Here is an 11,483-nt window from a genome sequence, read left to right as displayed (position 1 = left end):
CACACCCCTACATACACCAACGCTCTCTCTTGTACTCTGTTTCCCAGAAAGACAATAACAAACTGACAGCCTGAGCTGAGAGTAAAACAGAAATGGAACATTTTACCTTAGCTTAGTAAATAATCACCTGTACAAACCAGTAGTGTAGCAACGTGATTATGTCATTCTGCTCAGTTTTCTGGTTAATATCGTCCAGTGCCAGACAAAAGCCAGGGCTTGCTGTCAAAATGCAGCTCCCTGTCCTTTTCAAAGACACTGGTAGGCTAATTATGGAGATGGAAACGTAAAAGTAACCTTAGAAAGTAGCTCCATTTGCAATGTTAAACCCGCATTGTCGGCATTTCAGAACATCTGACTTACTCAGATTCTTCATGAATTAAGTCCTAAAACCTTTTTCACGATAAGGGGGCGTTAGATTAAATTACATTTATTGATCACCGGAAACTTTCGTTCTAACCAGTGTTTCCATGGCAATTTGCCAGGAAACTAGGAATCGATTCGAAAACGCAATCCATACTATAAATATTAAATCAATTAATTAAATTTACAGATAATGTAGAAAATTAATCCACACCAATACGTTTAACATTTCAGATGGCGTTGTAGCTCGAGTAATTAAGGTAAATGCCTACCCGGAATGTTTATATATATATATATATTTTTTTTTCTTTTTATTAACAATTAAAAGATGTGACACAATCTTCGTACTCTTCAGCGCATTAAAGTCATTCCTGTCATTCTTGTCACCAAAATGTTACAACTGTTAGCTGCAACAAAGATAAATCAATAGGGAAACGAATTTCTGTAGTCGCCGAAGCCGCTCCATGCATCACACAGAGAAGGATATTTCACAATACGAGTCCCCCAACCCACACCAACCATCAGCATCATTCCCCCCACCACACACGCAAGCACATCCTCCACCATGACAACGCCCCTTATGCTTAATTTTTTATAGAACCTCCCTCACGAGTCAGCAAAGCTCGCTGTCCCCCTCCTCAGCAGATCGTACCATTTGTCAAACCGATCTTAAGTCAGGGTAGTGACTAGGGACGGGGAGGGGGGATACTGTTAAACGTAAAGGGAGGATTGGACAGAGGTTGCTGCAATATCCATACGCCTAGTCCCTACCTCCACTCCCTTACCCTGAAGGCAGCGGTACCCAGCAAGGCTCTGCAGACGCTTTTATATATTCATTCGCTTTATAATATTTGAAATATAATTCGAATTATAATATTGAAATATTATAAGACTGATGCAAGTAAATCATACAGCTTGTTCCGCAAACGGTGGGTCAATGCATATGCGTAAATGCAAGCGCGTTATTCTAGTACGTTCCTAACTAAGGAAATTGCACGTTTATATTGTAGGTGATCTTAATGCTTCAGTGATAGGGGACATATATATGTATATATAAAGGGATGTTGGCCGGTGTGATCGAGCATTTGGAAAAGGAATACGTTTGATGCAAAAGCCCCAGAGGTGAGACATTCATCCTTCGAGTCCAAGGTATTTTCACCTCCATGTCAGGTTGGAGTATTTACGGTTTATCCTTGTATTTTCTGAAATTTTCGATGTCATATTGTGCGTATTGTGATTAATTCTGCGTGCTTGTGGATAAAAAATCATTGTATAACAGGAATGTTAAGTGACGTTAAAGGATATCTTTGGCTGGCATAGCTTAAAGGTCTCCATCCCTATGCATCTCGGAATCACGTTTCCTCTTGTCACCACGGTTCCGACTTGCGTCTCATTGGACTGTCCTTAACCGGTGGACAATTTTCTGTCTCACTGCGACAGATTGAAGAAAACAGCCTCGTATCCGATATTTTGCACCTTGGGCCGCAGAAATGAATTACCTACGTCGTCGACTGTCGGATAGCAATTTTATGTCCAACCTGCCCAATGGGTACATGAGCGACCTGCAACGCCCCGACCCACCGCAACCAAGCCCGGTCGTGTCTCCAGGACCGCCCGAAAGGCGCCAGTCTACCAGCCAGTCCGCCGGCAGCGGCTTCTTTTCCTCCATTTCCAACGCAGTCAAACAGACCACTGCAGCCGCAGCCGCCACGTTTAACGAGGCTGCGGACAGAGCGACCGGCCCGGCCAAAGGAAAGGTACTCCTGGTTATCGATGACCAACAGACAGATTGGTAAGGAATCCGATGTGTTTGCTTTAATTGCACGGCCACGCTTATTTCATTCATTTTATTGGTTCTTCAGATCAGTGTTGTAGGTTTATCGGTAAATCTACGGGCTACCTGTTGAAGAGGCTGTCCGGCACCACCAGCAGCAGCGTGCGCTTCACAGCCCAATTTCGCCTCACCGCCTTGATCAATGAGTCATCGGCAATTGCCGAGGTATCTATTAAAGCAATGAGATGAGCGAAAGCTTCGGGCGATTTCGTTGCCTTGACCCCCTCGGTTATTTGCGTCTGTCGGGCATTCGTTTAAAGCCCTGTTTTTTATTCTCAGACGAATGCATACTGTGTGACTCCTTGGTTAGTCTGAGGGTTTTTTTGGTGTATACTGAGATATCGTCAACACTTAGGAGCGCATATTACCAGGCCTGTTTCATAATATGGGGGAAATGGGGGACATTTCGTGCGTATTTCAAGAATAATAATAATGAACAATAATACATGATAATTATTAATTATTATATTATAAGCACCCCTATCCACAGACTGATTCGTTTCTATCTCTTGTTTGGTTTATGCCCCAAATACTACGCCCCTCCCCACTAAATCAACTTACCCGCCCCTTTTTTGCGCAAGAGAGCGGGCGGCATTAACAGCCACGCTGCAACATCATGCGCAGTTTCCATGCGATAGCGCGTGGTGTTTGGATTGTACCCGTCCAATCACTTGTGACCATTTAACATTCTCAGACATAAAGGATGGCTTCCAGCATCTTCGTTTTTTTATTTTATTATTATTAAACTAGAAACATTTGCTTATATTTAGTACCCCCCCACACACACACTTAAAGAATTAAGTGAACTGTTGTATATAGACCAGAAAGCCACCAACCAATGTGTGAAGCATTGAATTACCAAGGAGATACAACACATGAGTATTTGCTAACGAAGAAAATAGTTTTAAAATACATTTCTAATTTATTATTAATATTATTAGTAGTAACAACAGGATTGCCGGTTTAGTTTATTGTGCTGGTTAAAGAACCACAAGCTCAATAAAGCATAATTAAAAATAAGTAAGGATGTTTCTATACAAACCTGACATCAGCTGCGACGGTCAAGGGGGGTGCTTCATGTTCAGAAAAAGACCACATTCTCGTGTTTCTTAAATCTCAATCCACTTATTTACTTATTTGCAGTCTTGAAACATTTGTTAGTGTTGGTGTGTCAGGACAGGTAACCCAATGTGGCTCCATTGTCTGACCTCAGTATTAGCTATTTCCTTCTATTATTTCTTTAACAAACATTTTATTCAAGATGGGTGACAAATACATATAGTATGAAGATGCATTATATCCACATTTTACTGCATGGGGAAATAAAGTTGTTCCCTGAATAAAGAGGCAGATATATTGCATATGGTCACATGGTCTATAAATTATAATTTAAGTGATTTTTTTTCTTTCTAAAAGTTATTACATACATCTTGCAAGTTTCTACACGAAGGTATGCAGAGGGATTACTTGAGTAAATAGATGAAAGAGTGCAAAATGTCTTTCTGTAAGTACTTTACTCCAGTTGATAATACAAGGATGTCTCTACCGAGACTTTAATGGAACTTCATGGATAGTGAATCTACAACATACAATGCCATGAACAAGTAAGTACTCCCCTTGTCTTTTTCAACATATTTGGACAAACAAATATTAGATCTTCATTTCAACAACATTACTAGAAAAATATTATAAATCAGAAAAAGTCACACTTCTAATTTATGTTCAGTAAACATTTATGCAGTTAAAATCAGAATTTCGAACTTCTTGTGAGGAAAAAGTACACCCCTACGTTTGTCACTACATTTATCTAAAAATTAGAATCAGATGCACCAAATAATTTCTAAGAGTCACACCTCACACAAACAATTGGTCCTCTTTAATAATAGCTATTGAGGTACATGGTACCATTGTGCCAAGATCAAAATTACTGCCCAAGGCCCTCAAAACGATGGCTGTTGGTGCGGTTGAGTCTGGGAAGCTGATTGAAATCATCCACTCTACTTTTCACAAAATCATCTACAAATGTAGAAGGTTTCATACCATTGGCAATCTGTCCAGGCCAGGTTGTCCTACTGAAATCCTCATCAGGAAGTCTCAAAGAACCCCAGGGTGTCATTAAAGGATCTTCAGGCAGCTCTTTCCACAGTCCATGTGAATGTACATGAGTCTACCATAAGAAAGAGACTTTGCCAAGACTTTGGTGGGAGTGTTTTGCATCGTGCTGCTTTGCTGCCTCTGGGCCTGGCCATCTTGTCATCATAACGTCTACAGTGTATTCATAATCATACCAGAAAGTGCCTGAGGAGAATGTGATGTCATTAAGTTGAAGCTGAACCATATGATTGCCTTTTAACATGATAATGACCTCAAACATACTTTGTTGCTCAAAACAAAGAACATAGTTGTTAAAATCTTATCTAGCTCTGATTTAAAGGAACCCAAGGTTTTAGCTTGCATTACATGAACAGTAAGACTATTCCATACTCTAACTACACACTGTATAAAGAAGTGCTTTTTCACATCCATTTTAAAATGTTCTGCTAATTTCCATCAAGTTCTATTATATTATTTAAACTATATAGAAGTAACTATTTGGCTGAACAGTTAGACCTGTTAGAGTTTTATATACAAGAATCATGCCCCCCCCCCAAGTCTCCTTTGCTTGAGGCTAAACAGATTCAGCTCAGCTAACCTCTCCTCATAAGACATTCCTCTAAGACCAGAAATCGTTCTTGTAGCCCTACGTTGAACCATTTCCAAGGCAGCAGTGTCCTTTTTAACGTATGGTGACCAAACAATATTCTAGGTGAGACCTTACAAAGGAATTGTATAATCTTAGCATCACCTCCCTTGACTTAAACTCCACACACCTAGAGATGTAACCCAATATCTTATTGGCCTTTTTAATTGCTTCCCCACACTGGCGAGAGTGGGACATGGAAGCATCAACATTCACACCAAGGTCTCTCTCATAATCAGCTACATTTATTTCAGTGGAAACCACAAAATATCTGTACTTTATATTTCTCTTCCCAGTATGAATTTTCTTACATTTGGCTACATTCAATTTCATCTGCCAAGTATCAGTCTAGTCACTAATTAAATCAAGATCACGCTGTAGCCTCTGTGCCCCTAGTTCAGTATCTGCTACACCACCCACCTTGAATGAGGCAATACCTGGTGCTAAATGTAAGGATGATGATTACGTTTCCCCCCCCAAATAAGTTATATTTCTGTTGAATTTTGTTGAATAAATCTATCTATCTAGCTATCTATCTATCTATCTATCTATGTGAACATAAATAACTTAACCTTGAGTTCAAACTAAAGCTGCAAATCAAAGCTAGTTGTCTTTCGTATATATTTTTTGACAGTTTGACTAAGCCAGAAGTTTCTGGCTATTTCAAACTTACGAATAGTGGACCTTTTTGGATATTTCACTGTGGCAGATAAGGTTAGGAGTTTTTCTTATGGGTATGTTAGTAGCCTCTTGATTTCGTTATAGGATGCTTTGGTCTTGAGTCCATTTTCTTGGCTGCTTGGCAGTGCTTTGCCACTATGACTAGCTAGTGGTTGACTGGCTTTGGTGCATGGTTGGTAGTCCCATGGTCAGCTGTCTGTAGATTGACTGGTAGCAGTTTTTGGGCTCCGTGATTCAAGCAGTACTTGAGACCACCTCCAACTGAGGTGAGTACCTGCTGTTTGCTTTGGACATTTTCAGGCTGCCCACACATGCTTGCCTGGGCTTCTTTGGTGCTGATTGAAGCGGCATGCAGCTGGTGCTATAGTGATATAACTGTACTGCATACATTGATGTATAAGTGGGGTTCTGTTAGATGGAGTGGCTGTTAACTTTGTGTTATGGCTGAAGTGGCAAGCAATTAACACAGTCAGCATAATTAGCATTAATTCATGACCAATGGTTCTTCTGAGAATGGCATGACTCTGTCACCTCAGCTTGCGAAACACATCAAAGGAAGAGCCGATTGTCTGTTGCCTGGACACCCCCTTTGCCTCATTGTTGTCTCTCTGTGATTAGCCCCTGCCTGTCAGGGATGAGAGGAAGCCTGGCTGAGTGATGTGGGATCTACATTGAGAACTGTGAGAGCACTTCACTTGATCAGATGACTTCCCTCCAAGGTTTTCTCAACATCTTTGCTACACTATCTCATCTGTCCGTTGTGTATTTCTTATTTCATCATGCTAGCTTGTTAGCTTCTTATGAAAATCAGCTTGCATTGTTTTACTCTTTTGTTCACCTGGATTAGTTTACAACTGCAGGGACCTTCTTGGAATAATCTTTAGTTAGCCTGCTACCTGTTCTATTTCTACAAGTTTCTTTTCTTCAGCTCCTCCCCTACCTGTTATTCATTCTGGCTCCATCTACTCATTTGTCTCTTTGAGTTGTATCCAATGTCAAACACCAGACCATCAATATGACATATAAAGTCTCCCACAAGGCTCTCCAGCATTAGGCTGGCTGCCCTGGTGCAGTTCATTTTCATAGAGTGTACAAGTCTGTCCTAAGCATTTTACAGTGGTTAATTGACAGAATGGCAAGGATTGCAGGTGTGCCCCAAACTCTTCATTGGAGGCCAACATTTCACTTGTGATAAGCTCTATAATCCCTAATTAATTATTTGAACTTGACCTGATTTGCCACAGTCTATGATCTATGTAGAGTTAACTTTTATGACTGTATGAATTAGCAGTTTAGCCCAGCACTGTGAAACACTGCTTCTCAGTAACTACATTGCTAAACATTATGTGGTATATTGTAAACTGCCTGCAATAATCTAAATTACTTACGTAATTATATTAAAGTCAGTACTGTTACATTTATTCCTTCTTCATTCTTTATATATCCAAGTTATTATTCCCATACTTTTGTGGTGAGGTTTTGTAATTTGTTGTATTATTTGTTAACTTCTAGTTTGAGGTGGCCATTCTCATTGAAGGAAGGTAAGATTTTTCTCTCAGGCAGACATTTTACTCCACCAGTCACCAACATCTCTGGTTGTTTTCAGTTGCCCTTAGCAATAATGCGGTCCTGAATGCATTCTTAGGCTGTTCATGCGTTGTATAGTGTTCTACAAGGATCGCACACCTTCCTTGTTGTGTGTTTAGCCTAGTAATAAAAAATAAAAAAATGAATTTTATGGAATGCTTTGGCTTTCTGCTTTTCAGAGCTGCACTGCATGGTCAAGGAGACTTTTAACTTAAATAAAGATGGATAAAACGGAGCCAATTTATGTGCTTCTCAGTGTGGCTATTGAATGCAGTCCACAGAATTTCAAGAAAATGAGCCTTCAAGCCCTGAATAATTCAGTCCAGACAAACCAATAGTTACAAAAATTTTAGTGGGCAGAATGAGAATCAGAGAAGGATTTAGATTTTGGAAAATCCTTCCTAGATGCCTTGGTTTACTGCTAGCTTGGTGCAGCTGCCACCAGTGCTAATGTGAAGAGTGCATGAGGTTTTTGTTGCCTGAACTGGGAGGGGGGGCTGGAATTCAGGCATCGTGTGGCTCCCGTTTCATCTAAAATAAGTACTGACCAACCACTGGCCACTGCATGGGCAGCAATGACTCTCACCATGCTCAAGATCTGTGAAATTTTTCATGAGAACGCATGTCCCATCCATAAAACTAGCCAGTGGTGTGACTTGATAACAGACTATTACAGAACTTTACTTTCATAGATAACCTTTTCATTTTTTGTTTTCAAGCAGACATTCCTGACACATTGATTTAAATATGTTGTTTCTGTACATTTCTTCATACATTATGTTACTCTGAACTGATGAGGGAACACAATGTGAACACCAAAGCTGCAACTGTTCTTACGTTTTTCAAAATGTCCTCTTATGTGACAGCTGTTATGTGTTAGCTGTTATATGATGTGTAGTAACTGTTATGTGTAAGTGCCTTGTCATTGTTGTCTCCTGCCGACTATCTATATGACATTGGCAATCTTCCAAAACCTTCTGTCTTCTGTCTGGCTCTGCAGGTTTTCCAGTGGCATGTTAATTGCTGAGATGATTGAGTCCTTTTATCTTATTGACGGTTGTCCTCTTCCTCTTTTTACCTCCAAGTTTTCCAAGCATCATGGCTTCTTGATTGCACTGGCTTTTCTCATAACATGCCCATTGTGAGTTCAGTATGGTAATTTGTGCTGAAGATTCCGGTTTGATTTAATTAAGTTTACTTGTTTGCATCCTTGTGGTTCATGAAATTCTGAAAAGTTTTTGTCCTGCTTCTTCACTGTCCAGCTATCAGAGTAAAATCTGAACTATTCTGATATTGGTTTTTAGACAGAAGTCGATGCTTTTTTTCTTGATTCTTCATTGCAGCATTACTAGGTGTCAGTCTATGATGTATTTCTTGACTGTTGGATCTTTTTTTGTCCATGATTGTTCCAAGGAGTCAAAAGCTGTTTATAATCTTTGTATCTTCACCAGCCACATTAAAATTGCCTGTTGTTCCACATGGTAATTGTATGCAACCTTATCTAATTCCTTTACTAGTTTGGAAGCAGTTTTTGTCTTCATATTCCTTGCTAACTTTGACTTCTTGTCCAGTGTAGAGATTCTTCATAAGGATAACGAAATGCCCTGGTACATCAGTTTTTCATATTTTGACATAGTCATTATAATCAAATACCTTGTTGCAGTCAGTAGAAGGCATGTTGACCTCCTGGCCTTTCCCGAATCCATCTAGACAGTTTTATGTAGGACTCTAATGTATGTTGAAGTACCATTGTCATAGTCCTCTTGGAATGTAATAGAAAGTATATTGTAGGATAGCTCGCAGACTGTCTGTGCCAGGATTGGTGCCTGTCTGGTCCTGTCCCATGTGTCTTGTCCTGGTTTGGCCAGCAGAAGTCCCTGGCCATCCTCAGCCCTTCCTGTCTTGTAGCCCTTAGTCCCTAGTTTGTTTACTTACTCCTGGATACTGCTTTGTGGCTTAATGGGCTAAGTGGTTGCCCATGGTTCCCAACTCCCCTTTTGTTGGGGGCTCAGGGCTGGCCAATGGTCAGTCCTAACTAGTTGTGTTTTTTTTTGTTTAACATCTGTTATCCTGTGTTCTCTTGGTTTGCTTCCTGGTTGTATTATGTCAGTTTTCCTTGTTTTATTTTCCCTTGATGTTTGAATCTGCTGTATCTGTTAATTGACTTCACCTGCTCATGATTGCCTTTAGTTCATTAAAGCCTACCCCTGTCCCTTGTTATTCTTTGTTATCTGTGTATTTAAGTGCTTGCCTTTGTTAATTTCCTCAGTCACTGTAGTTGTTGCTGTGTGTTAGTAGCTGTTTCCCAGTCCTGCTCCCTGTTGTGTGCTGTTCCCTAGTTGTGTTTCTTTGTGGCTTCTTTTTTAGTTAGTTTCTTAATTTTTCCTGTTCTGTTTTAGACCCCTTGTGGTCCCTTTATTTTGTGGTTTCCCCCTTTGTGTTGCTTTTTGTTAATAAACCCCTTTTGGTCAGAGCCGCCCCATGGAATATCCCTCTTTTCTCACATTCACTATACCCTGCCGTAACAGAATGACTGACCCAAAATGACAATCCCATGGACTTTCTCAGGCTGGGATCTATATACCTCGCCCTTTCTTCTGTTCCTGAGCCTGTTCCTCCAGTTCCAGGCCCTGCAGAGGGAACCGCTCTGGTCCGGTTTTTGTCAAGTTGTCTCATAGGAACACAACTCCTGCAGCTGTCTCCTGCATCACCTATTGAGGATTAACTCAAGAAAGTCCTCTGGAATCTGAAGGACCTGGCAGATTCACATGCGTTTTCTGAGCTCCACCACATCTCCAGTTCCCTGCCCATAGGAGGCAGCTGCAGCACCCAAGCCTCCAGAGCCCTATGGCAGTGTCTCCAGAGCCCTGCCCAGGGGAGGCCTGCTCCTGCTTTTCCCGACCCTCCAGAGCCCTGCCCAGGGGAGGCCTGCTCCTGCTTTTCCCGACCCTCCAGAACCCTGCACAGGGGAGGCCTGCTCCTGCTTTTCCCAACCCTCCAGAATCCAGCCCACCGGGGCCCACTCAGTCCGTCCTTGCCTCTGCAGCACCTCAGGATCCCGTCCTATCAACCCCAGTCTGGTCCTGCCCCTTGTAGGATCCTTCCCCCTCTGTTTCTTGACCTGCTTCCCCTTCAAGCCCCATTTGAGCCTTTCCTTTTTGGTTCTCTTACTCTGTATTGGCTCTCATCCCATGTCCCAGGTCCCGTTCTTCATATTCCGCATCCTGTCCCAAATCTGTCTCCCTAGTCCTCAAGTTCTGTTCCCTGTGTTGTTCCCTGTCCTGCTTGTTTTCCACCTGACTGCCCTTGTTCCTCTCTTATTCAATGTCTTAGTTATGCCTGTCCTGTTCTCTGGCTTTCGTTAGAGTTTTATATGTCTACATTTATATGTCTAGTGTTATTGGCTTCTTCTTGCTAGCCTTTGTGGTCTGGGAAGTCTTTATGTACATAAACATTTAGCTTTGCACCCCTTGGGAGTCTCTGCAGTAAATACCAGGAACTAGATTGGACAGGTGACAATGCACAAGTGGTCTTCATCTTCATTTCAGATGTTATCATTAAATATTAGATCCTGTTCTAAACTGGCGCTCCTCTTTCCTGAAACGCACAGGAGCTATTCCGGACAATGGACCACTAAAGTAGGCAAAATCACCATGTTGTCTATTCATGTTTATTAAACTACCATTAGTACGTAGAAGTTTTTATATCTTTTGTCCTTATAGTTGCTAAATATATTCATTTTTATAGCCATAAAGTTGTCTGGCTGCTACCTTAGAATCTCCACTGAATAAGTATTTGAGAGAAGAGCTAGGCTAGAATCTGGACTTATGCTGCGTTTCATTTACTTTGGAGGTCGGAACTCGGATCTGGGAATGACGTCACATACACGAGTTAACAGTGTTCCTGTTCAGTAAAGTCAGAGAACCATTTAGCAGTAACAGGCACCTGTTTAAAAAAGCTTTCCTGTTTACCTGGATAACTTGTTGGATTTAATTTACCCCAGTTTAAATGATGTTTATTTTGGTTCACTTAAATTTAGCCCAGACTACCTTAAGTCTGACAATTTGTCTGTCAATTTGTCTGCTAAAGCAGGAATCTTGCTTGATGAAACGGGCCCCAATTTTAGCCCGGTTAATTTTTAACCAGTGTTAGCAATATCAGTGGATGACAACACATTACGAGGTATTTTGCGTAGCAACATGTCGACAGATAGCGGTTGGACAGTACTGTGTGTACAACCGATTTAATAAACCACAAATAAGACGTAAGTGCTAATAAACA

At 41.1% G+C, this 11,483-nt stretch overlaps 1 protein-coding gene across 4 annotated transcripts in view; it reads left to right on the top strand.

The window, feature by feature from the left end:
* The first annotated feature begins 978 nt into the window (after positions 1-978).
* Positions 979-11,483, top strand: part of syn1 (synapsin I) — a 37,851-nt gene continuing 27,346 nt past the window's right edge. Inside the window, exons 1-2 of one of the 4 annotated variants that reach the window (XM_023813492.2) lie at positions 979-1,509; positions 1,801-2,152. In XM_023813492.2, the coding sequence (XP_023669260.1) occupies positions 1,851-2,152 (302 nt within the window). In that variant the 5' untranslated portion in view covers positions 979-1,509; positions 1,801-1,850. Of the gene's footprint in view, positions 1,531-1,800; positions 2,153-11,483 lie in introns of all 4 variants that reach the window. The other 3 variants (XM_023813493.2, XM_023813491.2, XM_023813494.2) reach the window with 3 other exon arrangements.

This window comes from Paramormyrops kingsleyae, chromosome 6 (genome assembly GCF_048594095.1).
Source record: "Paramormyrops kingsleyae isolate MSU_618 chromosome 6, PKINGS_0.4, whole genome shotgun sequence".
Lineage (NCBI taxonomy): Eukaryota > Metazoa > Chordata > Actinopteri > Osteoglossiformes > Mormyridae > Paramormyrops > Paramormyrops kingsleyae.
Note: the sequence above shows the minus strand (reverse complement) of the source record. Positions and strands in the feature narration are given on the sequence as shown.